This window comes from Emydura macquarii, unplaced genomic scaffold (genome assembly GCF_026122565.2).
Source record: "Emydura macquarii macquarii isolate MOO-44397 ecotype Brisbane River unplaced genomic scaffold, CSIRO-AGI_Emac_v2 contig_67, whole genome shotgun sequence".
NCBI classification, from domain to species: Eukaryota; Metazoa; Chordata; order Testudines; family Chelidae; genus Emydura; species Emydura macquarii.
Window position 1 is genome coordinate 10,131,616 of NW_027130204.1, and position 20,574 is coordinate 10,152,189.

The 20,574-nt window shown below is 38.8% G+C and overlaps 1 protein-coding gene across 2 annotated transcripts in view; it reads right to left on the reverse strand.

Annotated features, from left to right (window-relative positions):
- Window positions 1-20,574, reverse strand: part of KCNMA1 (potassium calcium-activated channel subfamily M alpha 1) — a 708,266-nt gene that overhangs the window by 178,550 nt on the left and 509,142 nt on the right. For both annotated transcript variants that reach the window (XM_067539508.1, XM_067539518.1), the window contains exons 10-12: window positions 5,335-5,445; window positions 1,470-1,575; window positions 532-614 (exon numbers count right to left, since the gene is read on the reverse strand). In XM_067539508.1, the coding sequence (XP_067395609.1) occupies window positions 532-614; window positions 1,470-1,575; window positions 5,335-5,445 (300 nt within the window). The remainder of the gene's footprint in view (window positions 1-531; window positions 615-1,469; window positions 1,576-5,334; window positions 5,446-20,574) is intronic.

A 20,574-nucleotide genomic window follows, 5' to 3' on the forward strand; every position in this document is an offset into this window, starting at 1 on the left:
GATATTTGTTATGGGGTTGGAGAAGGGTAACCTGTCACCCTACTATGTCAGCAGTGTTTATACGCATGGCATAGAGGATAATGTGTTTGAGACAATAAGGTCCCTATGATGCTGCCAACATGTGTAGAAAGTACAGGGCATACAAAGGCAATTTTAATGTGGGCATCTGCTTCATCCTTTTTCTCCAGATAAAATTTGTGAGGCCACATAAATGGTACTGGCTGCAAAAAGATCAGTAGTTGACCTAGTTATTTGGGCTAGCACTTCCTTTTTCATCATTTCACCCTCATGGACACACTATTCCCAAGCCAGCCCTTCCACTCTATACTTCTTTCATCTCCAAACTATGGAGGCAATCTTCTGCACTCCCCAATTTTATTTCCTGTCTTTGGAGGGAATTCTGTGGGAAGATTGCAACTGTATCAGATTAGCAAGTATAAAGCGAGATGTGGGTATGATCCACCTAGTGACCAGCAATTTGCTAGTTAGAAATAAGAATGAAAACCATATTAAAAAAACTCTTCAGGTTACCTCATAATATTGGAGGCATCTTCAGCATCCGGGTCAGCGCAGTATTTATTGGCAAGGATTAGGCACGCATCTGCTGACTCTATCTGAGACACCGAAAAAAAAAAAAAAAGGCAGCAAACGTAAACAGAAATCTTTGTTTTCAACTTCTTCTCACAGTCACTGGCTTCTAAGAAATCAGCTTCTTCCTCCAGGAGGAAGAGCAACAGTTTTTAGCTTTTGCTGAGTGTAAAGCTGTAGATTCTGATTCCTTATGATAGCAGTACTAATATATACATGGAACTGATCACTTTAACTTCTCAAAACACTTTCCAAACATTAATTAAACATTACAGTGCTCATGGTAGATAAGTACTTTAGTTATTACTACTACCGATTACTGTGTTATTTCAGAGATACATAAAATGAAGCACCAAGAGGTCAGAGGCCAAAGTTTTAAAAATCCATGTTGCAAGCCAGGCTCCTAAATCCATAGGGACAGGGACTGTCTTTCTGTTATGTTTATACATTGCCTATTACAACAGGGATCTCACTGCTGTTTGGGTCCTTAGGCAATAGCATAATAGAAATAATAATAGATAACTGGCCTGATTTTAGGGGTTTGCTTTACAAGGATAAAATTATTTAGCATAGAGTACTTTAACTAATACTGCCATCTTATTATAGTTAGCAAATACCTCAATTTGTATTTGCGTTTTCAGGACACCAGACAATAGAGAAAGGGTGCAAAGTTTATTTTCCAATTGCCCCTAGGCCAATAGTGTTTCTAAGCAATTACAGTAACATCAAACTCTATAATGTCAAACATAAACATTAACAATCCTCCTAATAAAGTCAACTAAAAAGTTCCTATTAATTTCAGTGGACGGTGGATTGAAGGTAGAAATTGCTTATTTAAGGGAAGACAACTAGTAGAAGCAAAGAATCAACAGAGTCATTACCTTGACTCTCGCCAGGTCATGTGGATTGAGAACTGAACCCTGATAAAATTCCACCTGAGTGAAGTGTCGTTTAAAAAGAGCTTCCAGCTCAAGGTTAGGAGAGATACTGCATTGGAAGAAAACCAAACAAGAAGTCAGTTTGCACATTTCTGTCCTTTTCTTGTATTCATTTTTTAAACTGTTTGAAATTCCATTGCTGCTTTTCTTGTTGGGTGAAAACAGTGGGCCACACCTCCTGTTAGCGCAGCTCCACTCCTTTCACTATATAATGTCCCCACTTGTGTCAGCCGTGAACATGGCTCACCAATGCAGCTATAATCAGCCTCACTGAATGTAGCAGTTGTCATGCTTACAGAGTTAGCTGTTTTCTTTTATGTTTTGCTTTGCTCCTGCTGTTAAGAGTAAATAATACTTTGGTTTGAGAAAACTGTCCAGTCGCCTGCATTAACCTCTGGTCAGAAGCTCCCAAAGGGAAGACTCACAGGTGTCACGGTTGGCACGTAGGGTACTGCAGATCAGGGCCCATCTAAGAGTGGGAGAATCACAGACTTCCACCCAGGACAGATGAAGACATAAGGCCTAACATCTGAAGGGGGTGCGCTCAGAGAGACTAGAAAAAGGGACAAAAGTGCAGCTAGTTATGTAACCGTGACAGCAGCTCCCATCAATTCAGACACAGTGAAGTGCGTTACACTCTTTGCTGTGTAATTATTCTGTCTCATTGACATAGATGCAGTATCCTTGCTGCCTGGCACAGTTGAGATGTAGGAATCACACACAACAGCACAGAAAAAGTTGATCTTGGCAGATGGTATTATTTGTTAACTATACTGCTCTCAAGTTAATGAAGAAACACAAACAAACCTAGAAAATAGGAGCAAAATTATCCATCAAACATGTACTCTTAGTAACGTTGAGGGCATACAATCCATACTTACAAGAGTAATACTGAGCCTTAAAACTTCTCTGCTTTATTAGGAATCTGTCCCTGTCAGCTCTTGAATTGAAGACCAAAAGATGCAAAACCAGCACTTATTATTTGAGTGAAAGGAAAAACTGCCTAATGTATAGGCTGCTCACTCAGATCATACCACACAGTTTTCTATCTGCACTTCGATATAATTCCAGTCATACGGTCAGACCGTATAATTCATGCGGTAGGTTAATAGCCATAAAGAGAACCTGATAATACCTCTAGATTGTATTAATTGTTACTAAGTGCATTCGTTATAATTTTGTCATGTCATTTTTGACCAATGGTCATTTTCCCATAAGCAAGACGTCAAGTGAAAAGTAATCCATTCTAAAAATATGGCACCCACCTACCTAGCTCCGTTAGTAGTGAAACAAGCATTTACTTGACAGGTAAATAGTGTCTATTACATCTTTGTGCCATCTTTAGTGAAAAAAAATAAGGAAGTGGAGATTTGGGCACAAAACACGAGCATACAAATGTTTACTTGCAGGAGTGCGTTCCTTTATTGCAAATGCATGTTCAAATGAGTAGTAAGTTACCAGATTTCTATGCACTATTGATGAAAGTGTATGTGCAATTGTGGGTGCATGTTTGTCACCTTTTTTTTTGTGCTGGAATCTCCAGTTTCCCTTTGGAAATTAAGTTCCATGTGGTCATTTAGAGGGCAATTTCCCCCCTAGCCTAATAAAACATGAGCAGTTACCAGGGGATATCAACTGTAGCCATGACACCAATTTAACAGCAATATTATAAAATCAGGCAGGTAGCAACTCTGCACAGTGTTTACAACTTCCTTTATCCAATCATCACAAATGATTCTTAACCTTTTAATCATTTTGTCTGACAGGAAGGAAAGTGCATTGCTTGCTGTTAAGTGCATTAATATCACTCATTCAAAAAAGAGCTCATGGCACTTAGAAAGACATGCTGCTCCTGATAGGAAAAGACAGTTAATACCATATTTCTCTCAAGAAAATAGCTATTTCTAATAGCCTCTCCCTACAATGTGTCAATTTGATATTGAATTATGTGTAATGGGATGCTAGTGACAAACAGCAACTACCTTAAAGCAAAATTGCTGACGGGAAGGGCATTCCCAGGCAATTAATGACTGGCTGGAGAAGCTGTGCCCCAGCCAGTCATTAACTGCCAGAAAATACCTGACCTAAACAGGATCACTAATGTTACCAGGAAACATATATATTTTAAATAATCTAAAGCAACTGCAGTTTCTATCTGTTTTCATAGCATGTCTGTTTTGCTAGCAGTCATAGACTAAAACAATAAAACCAGAGGGCCTCAATGTTTTGGGGTAACTGCATCAGTTCTGTAGATCTACATGGACTGTACCATTCAGTGCTCATCATCTCTCATTCATTTTTACAATTCAGAGTGCATCTTGGGCTCCTCCAAACTGCTCAGATTCCATGAGCAGCTAGAAAGGAGGTGGACAGCAGCAGTGTACCATGGACCATTTCTTGTTACAGGATGATTCCAGTCATTTTTCAAAATTTCAGAACCCAACAATCTTTTAACAAAGTCATTGGAGCAGGCTATTTCCGTTAGTTCACATGAAACTGGTCAAATTTACTCATCTTGGGCAGGTTCGTAATCTTGTGGAGAGAAGATTAAATGCAGCAGAATCTCTTTCATGATGTTTGTGGTTGGAAAAACAGTGAGCCAACAGTGGTTGGAAAAACAGCCTCCTCTTCTGCATAATGATAGGAAGCATTTTTTTTTAAAAAAAAGTGTCAAGTTTTGACTAATAAGGCAGGGCCAATCAGTTCCTTTTTTTCTTCCTTGCTGACTTGTTTCCACTTGTTCTAAGATGCAGCACAACACAAACATCTATTGAACAGTCAAGCAATTGCATAGCAGGCCAGTCCAGTCTTTGCTGAGACCTAATTAAAATCAATTAGGGCCAAATACTCCCCTTTGATGCTTATGGCTCCAAATGAAGTCAATGTGAGCTCTTCAGTGCACCTGATGGCAGAATTTGGGCCCACAGAGCAGAAAATAAAAGAATAACATGTCTGTGCAACTGCCTGGAGGTTCTTGAGACTTTCTCATAGAAAGATATTGAGCCTCCCCTCGGAAAGACACTGTTTTAGATTAAGAATGGATATAAATATTTAAAAACTGATTTTTAGGCCTCAGTAATCTAATGAAGTATATTGCAGTGAACTACCAGATAATGTGCAACCAATGAAGAATAGCAACTGACAGCGAAGTTGGGAAGTCTTAATGGGTTGGCGCTACTCACTTTAAAAAGTTTCATTTGAAAATGAAATAAAATGAAATGTAACAGCAATGAGTGACTTCATCAAGTAATCTTGGCCTTTGTGTCATCATGATAAATTGGAGTGATAGTAGTTGACACCTGCATATATGTTTTGTTTCATAATCCTAAAAGTACTTAGGTGTATGATAGGTAAGTATTTTAACATTTAACAGATGGGTAAAGCAAGGCTCATAGAGATTTTGGCTGATATTGAAAAGAGTATATGACAGCTAGGCACCTAAATCCCACTGAAATTCAATAGAAGTTAGGCTTCTAAGGTTCCTTTGACAATCCTAATTTCAGACTAACAAAAAGCTAGTGGAAGAGTCACAAATTGACATACAGGATGAAATCCTATTTCTACTAAAGTCAATAGGAATTTGGCCATTGACTTCAAAGGGGTCAGGATTTCAGCCCCAAAACATAGCTGGTCTAACTTCACTGAAGTTAGATTAAACCAATGAAGTTACACTAAAAATAAGTTTGACCCTAACAGTCCCACAGTCCCCTGCTCTAACCTCAAACCAAGACTTACTCCAAGAAGTCTTTAGGAAAAATTCAGACTCTCTTGATCAGCAAGAAAGGTTTTGGTTGGAAGGGTTACTCACTTGTGCAGAAAGACGATTTCCACATTCACATCATCCCTGTCCTTGTGCAGGAAGTCCTTCAGGAAGTTGGACACACTTTCAAGTGTTATGTGACCACAGACAACTATGTGCCTGTGAGAGAAAACTTACGGTTACTTTTGCAGAGGAAACAAACAAGCAAGGATGCAAACAAAAAAGGGTAAAATAAGTTGTTGGCTGAAAAAAAGAGGCATTAGACTCTTCCTGATGCTTCTCTAACACATATTCCCTGACGTCATCAAAGGAAACCATCAATGCTACAAGATACTTTGACACTGAAAATACATATAGGCTCTCATCTGATGCTGCAAAAGACTATTACAAGGAAAACCAATTGGCCAAGTGGTTTTATGCATTTAATTTAATTTATTATTTATGTATACACTTATACGTTGTATTATCCAGTCCCTTTCAGTCATATTTGTCCCTCCACCTCCTCTACTAAGATTTACTATTTAATTTTTTGTTTATGACATAGAGCTTATCATGTACTGAGACAACAAATCACCCTGAAATGATTCCCGGTTATTTTATTTTCCCGGTTATACCAGTGAAGCCAATGCGAAGCTTGACATGTTATGGGCCATAAGCAATAAAAAAAAGAAATCTTGCTTTTTATACCATAAGTCCTACCATGGGAGCACTTTACAATAAGTGGACATTTTTAAATGTTGTAATGCAATGGAACACCCACAGAATCAGAGTCCTCATAGAGAATGCTATCACAAAAGTTCCTTATGCTCTGCGCAATTTCCACCAATGTCAAAAGGAAGAACCCATACACACAACACGGAAACAGTGTCCACTTTTATATATTGATTTCTTATAGGCAGAGTGAAAGGTCTAAAGTTGTATTCTTCCTTCACCTTCTTGCTTAATGGATTATTGGGTACTTATTGTAAAGTGTTGTCCAAGTAAATGTGTTAGTATGCTCTACAGTGGCTCAGCGTTTCTACCAAAACAAAGACTAAAGCATGGCTTTCATTACTCAGATGAGTACATGGGAGGTGGTGGTGGTGGTGGTGGTACTTCCATTGCTACTGCGGTTGCTTGCCACATTTCTTGCAGCTATCAGGGAAAGAGAGGGCAGCGGAAGTGTGGATTCAATTTAACTATTAAGATAGCAGAGAGTCATTCGGTAATCTGACCTCATTACATCTGATTGATTCTACATGTTGATTGCAACAAAGGCACAATTTTTTCATTGGCTGGCATCTCAGCTGCCAGCAGGTGGCAAATATGAAGCAAAGTAATTTCCAGAGCAAAATTTAGACTGCCCTAGTCTTACCTCCTTCATAATTATTCTGTGCACATTACAATAATGCAGAAACCTCATTGGCTGGAAGCAACAAATAATAGGTAGCAGCAATAATTGCTTATGTAATTTACCATTAGGGACTATTATGGGAGCCTGTCCTTGCTTCATAATTTGGTGCTTGACTAATTATGTGAAAATAATGCAATGAAATCATCTGTGAAAGGAGAATGATGCAGAACAAAAAATAAATCAATAATAGGCATGATGCAGTTAATAATATCACCATCATGTACTATTATTTGTGCAGTGGTGCAGGTAGTGACTAGACAAGCCAAGCACAATGAAGTATTAAATCCAGCACACCATAGGGGACTGCTTTACTATTACCACTTTGTTTTTATAAATACTTTAACACAGGGCTTTAGATCTGAATTTAAGAAGACAATTCTCTCAAACACTTCTATATGGCCTTTCAATGACAACCCACCTAGCCTTGGGCACATGCAGTATTAGGAAATAAACAACAAAAAATCACAGACTGATTTTGTCTTCAACTTGTAACAGTATATATAAAATTATGTTTAGGCTGTACTATGGTAGGACCTGGTCCTACAAATACTTATTTGCCAGATGCAGTGCTTGCTATATGTTTGGTAGTAAATGCACGAAGCACAAATGGCGATCTCCTTAAAGCAGGAAACAAAACTTTCTTCCCTGTTCCATAAGGCACCAAGCACTGTATCAGCATGCAATAAGTAACAAATACAATAAACCAAACATCTGTCCCTTTTTGATGCAAAAAGAGACTTAAGAGCTGCCCAGTGAGGCCTTCACAATCTGGCAGAGTTTATTGCACCCTCTATGCTGCAGTCCGGAGGTGAAGAACCTATCACTAGTTTGTGGAGCTGCAAACTACTCTTGGCAGCAGCATCCTTCAGCTTTGCCCAGTACTTACTGGGTGCAGCTGAGAGTTCAGCCCACTGCAGGGATATTTCTGTCTCTCTGATATGCATACAATAGAACCCTAAAATCAGATATTGCATCAGCTCAGAAAGTGTAGCAAACTCATTATTCAATGTAAATGAATGGAGAATACATATAAGATTTTAAGGGCTAGGTCCGCATAGCTGATTTATCCTGTAGGCTCTGTTTGTGAAGGTAAGCATAGCAGAATAGATATCTCCATGTTATTTCTTGAGGAAGTAGTCAGACTTAGGCAGACAATGACCCTCACCAAGATAAACAAGAATGATTGAACACAGAATCAAATGCTATCATTCGCAGTGGTCAATATCTCCTTTGAGTGACATAAATCATGGTCACAGAAACATGAAGTCAATACGTTACTTGTAAGCGAAACATTTAAAGGTTTGCACAGACTTTTTGCTAACTCTTCTTTTCATCTCTGGGTTTTATACAGATCAACAAAGAAGAGTCTCAGCAAAAGGCTGCTCTGAAATCAGCAAGGATTGTGCCAACTGCTCTTGTGTTAACTGCTCTCTTGAGACCCAAGTTTTCTCCTAACTGATAACCTTCTATTTATCTCAAATTAGTCTAGTCCATTTACTTAACCTCAAATGAGTCAACCCACCCTTAAATTCCAAGGCTTCCTTTGTCTCTGTCAGCTTCTTAAGAAAATAAGAATGGCCATATTGGGTGAGACCAATGGTCCATCTAGCCCAGTACCCTGTCTTCTGACCATGGCTGGTGGCCGATGCTTCAAAGGGAATGAACAGAACAGGGCAATTATTGAGTGATCCATCCCGTCATCCAGCTCCAACTTCAGGCAGTCAGAGGTTTAGTGACACCCAGGGCATAAGGTTGCATTCCTGACCATCATAGCTAATAGTTATATCCTTCATGAACTTATCTGATTCTTTTTAAACTCAGTTCTACTTTTGGCCTTCACAACATCCCCGGCAATGAGTTCGACAAGTTGATTGTGTGCTCTATGAAGAAGTACTTCCTTTTGTTTGTTTTAAACCTAATGCCTATTCATTTCATTGGGTGACCACGGTTCACATGCTATTATGTAAAGGGGTAAATTGCACGTCCCTATTCACTTTCTCCACATCATTCATGATTTGATAGACCTCTATCACATCCCTTCCTTGGTCATCTCTTTTGTAAACTGAACAGTCCCAGACCTTTTAATCTCTCCTCAGATGGTACCTGTTCCATATTCCTAATAATTTCTGTTGCTCATCTCTGTACTTTTTCCAACTCTAATATATCTTTTTTGAGATGGGGTGACCAAAACTGCACAGAGTATTCAAGGTATGGGTGTACCAGATTTATATAGAGGCATTATGCTATTTTCTGTCTCATTATCTATCACTTTTCTAGTGGTCCCTAACATTTTACTAACTTTTTTGACTGCCTCTGCACACTGAGCAGATGTTTTCAGAGAACTATCCATGGTGACTCCAAGATCTCTTTCTTGAGTGGTAACATCTAATTTAGACCCCAACATTTTATATGTATAAATTGGGATTATGTTTTTCAATATGCATTATTTTGCCCTTATCACACTGAATTTCATCTGTCATTTGTTATCCTGTCACCTCCCTGTTTACCCCTTTTTTCAGATAATTTATTAATACATTGAACAGCACTGGCTCCAGTACAGAACCTTAGGGGATATCTCACTATTTACTTCTATCCACTGTGAAAACTGACCTTTTATTCCTACTCTTTGTTTCCTGTTTTTAACCAGTTACTAATGCATAAAAGGATCCTCCCTCTTATCTCTTGATTCCTTACTCTTCTTACAAGCCTTTGGTGATGGACAAAGGTTTTTTGAAAGTCCAAGTACACTACATCCACTAGATCCCCATTGTTCTCACATTTGCTAACACCCTCAAAGAATTATAATAGATTGGTGAGGCATGATTTCCTGTTAAAAAAGCCATGTTGATTCTTCCCCAACATATTTTCTTCATCTATGTGTCTGCTAATTCTGTTCTTTACTGTAGTTTCAACCAGTTTGCCTAGTACTGAAGTTAGGCATGTTGGCCTGTAATTGCCAGGACCACCGCTGGAGCCTTTTTTAAAAATCAGCATTACATTAGCTATCCTTCAGTCATCTGGTCCAGAGGCTGATTTAAGTGATAGGTTACATACCACAGTTAGAGTCAGCCTCACATGTGTTTGATGACCTTGAACTATCCCAGCCATTTCAGACTCCCCATCTCTCTCTGTTCTCCTTCCTTTATAGCTGGGCTTGTTTTCCTTATTGGTCCCAGCTATGGATACATGCCTCCATGATTGGCAGTTTTGGCCACTGTGCTGGAGTGTGGTCAGCCTGGTTGCCTACAAGCAGGGAAGACTTTCCTCTCCATTCTGCCTATGGTCAGTATGGGGTTTGTAAATCCCACTACAGCTTGTCACTAGGGTTTAGTTCCAAAATTTGCCATGTGGTGTTTGTATTGCTGCTCTCCCTTGTGGGTTCTGCCAGTTAAGGACAGTTTTACACAGCATATAAAGCAATCCAGGGTTGCTCTAGGCATGCCCTTTCCTAGCCACTTTTGAAGTTGCATAAGTTAGCTTTGCAAGAGTCACAGAAGAATTATGCCTCACAAATCCTCTCAAGTCTGACTTTCCACCATGTAACACATGGATGAACCTAGTTCATAAGTTAAAAATTTACAAATTAGCAATGAGCAAACCTCAAAAGGTTCAGATGTTGTGTTTGGATACACTCATTCTTGATGTTTAACAGAGCATTTTATGTAAATTCTGAACCTGCTGAGTCTGCCAAATTGAAGTAACACCTTTGGAAGTAGTAGTTTCCTTTCGGTACCACTCCCAAGAGTACCTTAGGTACTCTTCCTCCATCTATTCCCAAACAGCACCCAGAATTGCAAAGGGAAAAGAAAATAAAAAATAATGGCAAAAAATATAAGCAGTTTTGTTGCTAAGAGTCACAGTAAGGGGACTTATTTGCCCCTCCCTATTTAGGAGTTGAAGTTTTGATCTTGTTTAATTGAGATAATATTTCTGGCAATAGGAACATTTCCGTTTAGGTAACTGCATTTTATTATTGCTTTTTAAAGTCTTTGAGACTTCAGATTCCACTTGTTCTTCAAAGACTTCCAGGTGCAATTCCACAAAACAATATTGAGTTCCTGTACAACAAAAAGATATTTTTTTCCTGGAGGAAAGGTGGGACTTCAGACATACTTTAACTCATAGAACAATGTCTTTTTTGTTTTTAATTAGCTTCTACATCTTATAAGAGCAAGCTGAAGGACAGATACTGGCTGTAAAGCCAACAGCCAAGTTGTTTGCAATATGGAGGTGCACTATTACAGAGAAACTCACAGGTATTTGGCTAGATTTTTAACTGCTTTGCATGTCACACAATCATTTAGTCATACATAAAGTGTCATCATTCTGATTCCGCAGCATTTTACAGCCACTTTGCTCTGGTGTAAAGTACTACATAGCGCAGTGGAGAAACAGGCACATACCTTTCTTGTACTTAAGCACAAAGACTGGGATCATACAAAGGTGGCAGAATGCACTGGCATTATGTTTTCCTTATATACTCAAGTTAGGCTGCTCATTATCTGTCCCCTGAATCTTTGATTTTCTTGTATCGTACTAATTGTAAGATACAATTCAGAGCAATTCGGATAGGGAATCTTCTGGTTTCAAAATAAATAAATAAAAATTTCCCTTTAATATAAGTGATATTTTTGCTTAGGAGAGAGATTGATTGAAAACAGATTGCCTTCTTGCCCAAGGAGAGTTATTAGGTACATTATCTTAGAAACATTGGAAAAACCCATATTGTTCCAATCTGTCCTGTATCTGATTTGAAGATTTACAGCTTCCCCTTTTTGTGCCAATAATCATTCCCTTCCCTTGCACCACCCATTCTTTTCATACAGTGGAAGTTTAAAAAAAAACAACATATTGAAAGTGTTTTGAATTGACTTAGAATTGATTGATAGTAAAATACTGTAGTAATAATTCAGAATCTGGGCTAACAGACTTGCTTTGATGGGAGCATGCTTAAAAGGGCATTACCAAAAATTTTAGTCTGAAATACAGACTTTGTTTAATAAAAAAATAAAAAAAAGTGACAATCTAAATTACTCTGTTGTCTCATACTTTAAAGTTTCAATTCAAGTTTTTCTATTTTCAATTTAAAAATTCACCTTGCATTGCTGAAAATTCAAGCAAATTTGGCACTGTGATGTAGGCCCTGATCCTGCAATTTCATCTACACAGGTAGACGCTAACACTCGTGAATAGCTTAATTGATTTCACAGGGATAGCACGTGGGAAGTGGATCAAATTATAAAATGAAGGTCATGGCTAATGAATTAGAACAAGAGATTGAATCTGTCTATATAAATGGAGGAAGGACATTTCTTTGAGTAACTTGGAAATGTAAAACACCACCATAAACAGGACAAAAGTAAATTAGATTTTTTAAAATTATTTTTCTTTCAACAATTCATAACACATGTAGAGAAATATTTTATACATAATAGTCAGATTTCAGCCTTTATTGTGATGACTCAGATGCACCCCAGTATTTGGGCCAAATTTTTAATCTGAATTAAAGGTTGATTTAAAGTTTTGACTTCATTTCTCATTAATTCAATACATTATTTTAATTCTTTACATTTTTTAAAAAGAAACATGGGTGGGTTGAGTATTTCAGATATCTTTGATATTGGTAAGTATTCCTGGAGACTAAATTCATCCTATTTTTGTAATGCCATTGTCTTCAGTGGAATTACACCAGTGATGAAACTGCTCTAATAAATTGATGCAACTTCATAGCGTGTAAAGTCCTCATCCTACAAAAGGATTTGTAACAAGGTAACTCATTGCCTAAGGGCTGAAGCTAGCATAAACCTAATAATTGAAGTGGCACATCTGGGTTGGATGGAGGGATTCCTTATACAGAGCCTCAGGAAGCTGCAGGGTGGAGCTAACGGGAGAAGGAAGTCAGGGCCTGAGGGCTGAACTCCAGCCAAAAAGAGCTGGGCCTGGTAGCTTTTTGTGGAGCAGACCAGGACAGAAGAAGAGCTCTGTGTGTGTCAGAAGAACCAGGGCTGATCATGAACATTTGTGTTAGGTTCAGGACTGTTTGAACTATTTCTGTTATTTAAACCAGCCTCAGGCAAAGGCACTGTTAGCCACAATAGAGAGTGTGGAATTCTTAAGGGTCTCACAAGAGGGGGATAACCAGGGCAGGATGCCTGCAAACCAACTCTGGGGATAAAGGGTGTCTGCCTCAGCAGGAAGCAGCTCCTTTACAACTAGTGTATTCAGCAGGATTTGTGACCCCCTCATCCACCAATGAGAGAAGTGGAAACTGAAGGAGTAACAGTAAAAAAGAAATGTTTGCTACCCTGCAGCAGTATCAGGAGTCTCAACACCAACTGGAGCAGTTTCTCCAGCAACTAAAAAAGATATTTCCAGTAGTAGGACTGGGAAGGCCCAGCCCGGTGTTGGCAAAGCTGGGGCCTGAGAACAATGCTGAGGTCTTTCTCTGAACCTTTGAGAGGGTCGCCTGTGTTGCGGGCTGGGAAGACTCCACGTGGGCAGCCAAGACAGTGCCATTTTCTCATTGGGGAGGCTCAATCTGGCTATAGAGCTTTGAGTGGCCCACAATCAAACTTGTATCCAGAATTGAAAACAACCATCTTAGATAGATTAGGACTGACACCAGAAGCATACTGGCATAAATTCCCCATTGAGCAAGTTCTGCGGGGAGTACGATCCTCTGTGATAGCCCAGAGGTTGCAGGACCTGGCTGATCTGTGGCTAAGTCTGGAGATAAACTCTCTGGGGAAAGTCATGGACCTAATGGACCTAATTATTGTAGAGCCATTCTTGCAGGTTCTGCCTGCGGGAGTTCAAACTTGGATGAAGCAATTTTGGCAGTTTTCTTTGGCGGAGGCAGTGGAAAGAGCAGAGGCTCACCTGGAGGCTGAAGGAGCCAAGAAGCTAGAGCTACAGTCTCCCTTTACACAGATTCTTTATGCCTCTGGGAGTCTATTGTTTTCCCAGGGACATAGCCCAATTAACCTTCTTTCATTTCCTCAGCATTTCCAATCTCAAAATTACAATTAACATTATAAAAATAGTATAAAGTACACAACAATAGAGTTCTGGGTGGACGAATTCCTTTGCATGTTCAGTTCACTTCTGTATTGAAAGTTTGTTATATTATCTTTTAAAGAGGCACTGGCTCCTTACAAAGTAAATTAAAATTCTGCTCCTTAAACTACCACCATTACCACCAATGTACAAGTGGGTTAAGGCCCAAAAAAAAAAAAAAAAGGAGGAGGGGATAACTAAAACATCCAGATTCCTGAGGTCAGATAATTAAGAACACACAGTTAATCCATGTAAACTTCACTGTAAATGAAAACAGCTCCATCCTGAACAAGATTCTGCAGAACAGATCTCCTTTCTCTTTAGTCGAGCCTTCTCCAGAGAAGACAATATGAAATGCAAACCTCTTGGCTGTTTATTTTTAGAGACGTTATATCCATTTTTATTGGAAGAAATATAAAGAACTTGGAGGAGAAAAAATCACCCTACCTATTCTGTCATAATAAATCAGAGAAAGAATTGATAATTCTATTTATCATTCTCTGAATACGTTGAGTTCACTTTGTCAAGTAAGTTAATGAAATGTGGCAGATACTCATCTAGATGTCTCTTTAAAACGATAATATTTATATCAAATACATATGTTTTAATCTCTTTTAATCTGTCTTCCTGCTTAGTCTTCTATTCATGCCTTGTGTATTGACCATTCTCTCTCTGCACAATAGTAGCAGGCTGATATAGTTGGAAATGAAACATAGTGGGGTGCTTGATGAGCCTACCAGTATTCTATCATGGTAAGGAGAGGGGAGTTTGGTACCAAATTTTTATGCTTTCCATATTCAAACATATCAGGATCACTCTGTTCCAGTAAGAACTATCTATGATTCTCACCAGAGACTGGAGATACTGGTCTTTTTCATATATCAGGTTAGCTGAACACGCACTCTAAATAAACTAGATTAAAACTACATTGTGAAGTGCTTCCACCTTTTATGACTTATGTAATATCACTCAACACTTTACTCAGTCAGGTTCTGATTCAGCAAAGCCTTTATGCAGGTGCCTAAATCCATCACTGTTCATTTAAGCATGTGCTTAACTTTATTATACTCTCCCTCTCCTAGGTAGGGGAAGAGGGCAACAGGTTGTGTAAAGCCACCTTTGCATTCTCTTTCTTTGGCTCCTGCACTGAGCAGAACTCAAATGAACCTGATGATTTTATTATTGGACAAAGGAGACCCATCTGCATATATTAAAAGAGCAGAGTTTGGCCTTTTATCTATTCATTTATTTTTAGTACTGCAGAGAATATAAGAGAAAAACGGCCTGACTCTCCACTGTCTTGCATCTAGTGTAGACATTGTCACCTGTGAAGTGAGGATGTAAAATGCTATCAAATCAGAACATGGCATTTTAACTTCAAAAATTACTTGCATTTCGTAAACCTTTGTAACGTTGCTAAAAGCCTGATGCCTAGATCAGGCCCAAGAAATCCTCTAGCAGAAAGATGATAATGGAAAAACGTAAGTATATAACAAAATGCAGTTTGCATGATACTACTTTGAACCTAAAACTATAGTCCTGACGCAGGCAAAAATCCCTATTTTTATCCACATCAGGACTTGCAGCTCAGGGTCATACATTACATAGCAAAGCAATCAGAGCTAATCAGGAAATATACCTTTATCAGACATTATAATGACTTAGCTATTGCTGAAGCACTCACTAATTCATTTTTGACAAAGATGCTGCTGGTGTACCATGCCCTATCTTGTGACAGTCAAAGCTTGAGTAGTATTTCTTAAAAATATTATGCCTGGATGCTTTTAAATTCCTGTTTAACTGATTTTTATTGCAAGCATGTAGAGTTACAGCTACTATTTTTACCTGCCTCTTTGTTCTCCTTCAGCTATTTAATATGAAATTGATTTTGATTATAAAACTTCTCTGTAGCACTGCCCAGTCTCCTGACCTGTAAGTATATTCTTATTAGGCAGGGTAAAATATCTCAACTCATGTGGTTATGGAAAGTGCTCCTCATTTTAAAATTAATCCTGCTCAGATGGTCTTTAGTAATGATGTATGTCTGCCTAAACCTAAAGTTTTACCATAAAGGTACAGAGGATCAAAGGGGACAGCCTTTTCATGTGTGCTTAGCTTTTATCACCTAAGCTCATATATAGTCACTTGGGTGCCTACATTCAAACCCATTTGTTAAAATGGCCTTCAGCCTACTAAGTAATAGGAGGCTTTACATGGTTAGCCTGAATAGTGCTTCAAGTGTCATTCCTTCAGTAGAAGTTCCCTCTGTACAAGGGTTGAAGTGCTAGTATCACATCTCTCTTTTTCATGACCGCAGACATAATTCTCAGCATTTAAATGCTACACCAGCCATAAACTCTTATGTAATGGTGAATATTGTATCATAATAAAGTCTAGCCACCCTGCTTTTTTTTTTAAATGTAGACAGTTTGATGTACCTGGGTTTGTCTTTACTTGGAAGAGAGGTGAGTATTTTCCAGTATGAGTAGTCTTCAGTCTACTTAGTACACAAAATTGATTGGCTGCTGACTGGATTGGCTATAGCCTTGACAGCAGATATTTGTTTGGTAGGAGGTGCAAAGGTAACATCATCTTCACTTGAATTTCAGCATATGTTGCTCTCTGTGGTTCCAAACTGGGTAAGTTTCAGATTGTGACTTAGAACAACAGTCATTGTAACAAAGGGATATTGGGTCCCTTAGAGAGACTGTCCAATGTCTCCTTTCAGGAAAGCAATATATCAGCTTCCCTCAAATGAGTAATTTATAAGCTTGTGCCCAGTTAACGAACAGTCTCTCCACCCTCTAATCTTGCTTTTAGGAACAGCTGTTGAGAAGGTTGTGTTGGGGCAGCTGTGGCATCATCTGAAGTTCTTGGATTTTTCTGAACTGTTTCAGGGTTCATAGATTCCAAGGCCAGAAGGGATCATTATGATCATCTAGTCTGACCTCCTGTGCAACACAGGCCCATAGACCATCCCAAAATAATTCCTAGAGCACATCTTTTAGAATTTTAAATTTTTATTTAAAATTGCTAAATTGTTCCAATGGTTAATTACTCTCACTATTAAAAATTTGTCTTCTTTCTAATTTGAATTTGTCTAACATCAGTTTCCAGTGATTGGATTGTGTTATACCTTTCTCTCCTAGACTGGAGATTCCATTATTAAATATTGGTTCCCATGTAGATCAAGTCACCCTTTAACATTCTCTTTGTTAAGCTAAAGAGATTGAGCTCCTTCAGTCCATCATGCAAGAATTGCGCTAGCCCTTTTGGCCACAGCATTGCACTGGGAGCTCATATTCAGTCGATTATCTACCACAATCCCTAAATCTTTTTCAGAGTAACTGCTTCCCAGGAAAGAGTCCTCCATTGTGGCCTGTATTCTTTGTTCTGGTATACAGTTAGCCATATAACAACACATATAGTTTGCTTATGCCCAGTTTACCAAGCGACAGAGAGCGCTCTATCATTGACCTGTTGTCTTCATTTTTTACCACTCCCTGAATTTCTGGGCTCTGCAAATTTTATCACTGATGATTTTATATTTTATTCCAGGTCATTTAAAAAAAAAAGTGTTAAATGCTGTAAGGCCAAGAACCTCTCCCTGCGGCACCCCACTGGAAACACACCTGTGTTGTTTGGGCTTGTTTCAGATCTGGTTATGGCTTGGAGAATGAGCCGGTCATGGATTTCCACCTGTGGTTTCACAGAGGGCAGGTGTCCATGCTGATTCTTTTACATCAGTTAACAGCCTTTAAATACCATTGACCATGAGATGATGTTGATGCTCTGTGGAGACTGGAAGGGATCTGTGGAACTGTGTTTTAGTGGATCATTTTGTCAGAGAAAGATATTCCAGATGGTAGTATTGGGCAGTTGCTCATCTGCCACAAAGGCTTTCAAAGGAGTTTTGACTGATATTCCACTGCTTTTTTCTGTTCAACATGTATGCGAGGTTACAGATTTCCTCCTTTCTTTTCTCTTTGAGGTAATGATGTGGGAGAGGTGCAAGTATGCAAGTGCACGTGCGCGGTGCAAGTATAGAGTATTTGGTAACCGAGTTATTGACATTTTTCCAGTAAAACCAATTTTTTTTTAAAAGGCCCTCATTAATTGGGGGAGAAAATTGGGAAAATTTAATGTTTCTGAAAATACTAACTCCAACAAAGTTACACTGTGCAAAATGCTTCAACTCAGAAAATGAATTAATGCTAAGTGTTTCATACACTTGAGAACATCATCAGAGCCCCTCTAACTTTTTTACTAACACTGTACATAGAAAGACAACAGGCTCTAATGAATAAAGAGTAAAATTTTTTAAAGCTAATTTTCTTAGGAACCCACTTTCAAAAGGTACTCATGGTCTGATTTTTAAAGGTATTTAGGCACCTAAAGATGCACATAGGCATCCAGTGGGATTTTCAGTAACTCCCCATTTGGCCTGGACAAGTTAGTTGGGGAAAAAAATTCAAATTCTGGTGTTTAAAATTCAGGTCCTAAATTCACATTTAGACACCTAAATATAAGTGACCTGATTTTCAGAGGTGCTAAGCATCCATAAACTCCACTGAAATCACTGGGAGCTGCAGGTGAGGCGCATCTTTGAACATCTGTCTACTTTTACTTAGGTGCTTAAAAGTAGAATTTAGTTTTGGAAATTTTGATCCTAGCTTTTTGTGTCAGAGCTCCATCATTGGTTATACATACATAATAATTAGTGGGCAAACTTTTTTTTTTTTTTTTTTATCATCTTGAAAGTTTTTCCTGTTTCCAGTATTGTTTGCTGTCTCTGTAATGATGAATTCTGCTGAAACTGTATAATCTTGCAAACTGGTACAGATTTTTAAGGTCACTTCTTGTTCTTACCAAAGTGACCAGGATGATTTGGGAATTAATTAATATTTGTGAAGCATTCTGAAAGTGAAAAGTGTTATAGACTGTACATTCAGTGTATTATTAGTGAACAATGGAATTACATTAGATCATGTGCCAGATTAAAATAAAAGGTAAGATCATAAATATCAGGTACCAACATTACATATTACCTCTGATACAGAATTTTACTTATTTTTGTGGCCAATAAATCAATGCAGAATTAAGAACCAAGAAAGAGTCTCAAACTCTTCTTTTTTCCCATTATAAAAGCAGGATTTGAATAGGCAGGTGAGTTTTCTTAGTCCATAATGCTATATTATCTATGCAGAAATGGAGGGTTTCCATTCTTTTTAGACTGTGATAAGCAATATTTTTTGCATTTACCATTTTCCACTCCTGAATACCTTTTGTAACTGGGAACTTCTACTGATATTTATTCTACAAATATGTTAGAGATTCTTTTATCCTTCTGGCATTAGAATATATTGAAAAAGGGAACTGCAAAATTTTGATGTATAAGATATGGTCATATATATGATATTTGATATGGTACTTGAGAGTTGTGAATGACATCTACTGAGCTAGAGCATATGGCATATTCATGTACCTACCCAAGGTTCAATCCTGCTCAGATTGAAGTCAGCATGTTTTGTCTCAGATTTCAGTGACAACAGGCTCAGGCTGTCAGGGACCAATCTTGGTAGGTGCTCAGCACATCCTGAACAGTGCTGATTAGTTCAACTCCTGTTGCCCTTACCAGGATTACATTCAGCTACATCATACCACCCATCACAGACAGAAATGTTGACATTCATCTGGGATTAATTTTGTGTACTTATTTTCTTATAAATATACTTAAAACACTTGTTAAAATGTGCTCGCCCTAACTGTTTATCACTGTCATTTTAAGGTCTAACCAGCCTACTAGGCATGGTTGTCTAATAATAACTTCGGCAAGCAGTGGGATTTTTTTACTAAAATAATGTAAGAACCACAGGCCTAGCAGTGGTGTCTGTGGGTTTGAGGCAGCTGCTGCTTCTTCGTTGCCAGCAGGGGCCTGTAAAGCTGCCACCATGAAGTACTGAGAAGTTAAGCTCCGCAGGAAGTCCCACCTTGCAACAGCACTTTGTGGTTTCCTGACTGGCTGGCGCTTCCTGTATAAACTAGGAAGTCATTTCTGGATGTTGTCTGGGCAATAAAGACCTCCAGTGTGCACCTTCCTTAGATCTGGTCTCACCGCTCCTCACCACGACTTGCCTCGATCCCAGAGTCCTGGCTCTCAACCCAGGCTTGGATCCCAACCCTGATCCTGGTTTATTGTCTTTGGCTTAAGACTACTGCTGACCCCGGTGAAAGACCCTGACCTACCCCTACCCCGATTCTCACCTCATGCTCTCTATTTGGTAACGGACTCTGACTTTGTGGTTTTGATCTGGCCTGATCAACAGGACTGATCTCTGACCTTCAGCCCTGATACTGAGGTTCTCAGAGGCTGCCCGTGACCCAGCCTTGACTCATAGCTGTACTAGTAAAAGATCTGGTATAATTGGATCTTCACTGGTATAAGCACTTTTATATTGCTATAACTGCGTTCATAGTAGAGGTTTGGCTGGTATTGCTATACTGGCAAATCCTCCTAGAATAGACATGGTATTGCACACTTTTCATCTCTAGATCTCAAAACACTTTACAAAAGTGACTAAACATTATCTCCATTTTAAACAAGCACAGACAGGTTCAGTCACCTGCTTCCAGTTATATTGTGAGTACATTTACACTGCAGCCTCTACAGCTGTGCTGCTGTCGCACCATAGTGTAGACGCTTTCTGCATCAACAGAAAGGGGTTGTTCTTTCAATGTAGTTAATCCACCCCTCCAAGGGGCAATGGGTAAATCAATGGCAGAATTCTTCCATAAATCTAGCTGCATCTATACTGGAGGTTAGGTCGACCTACCTATGG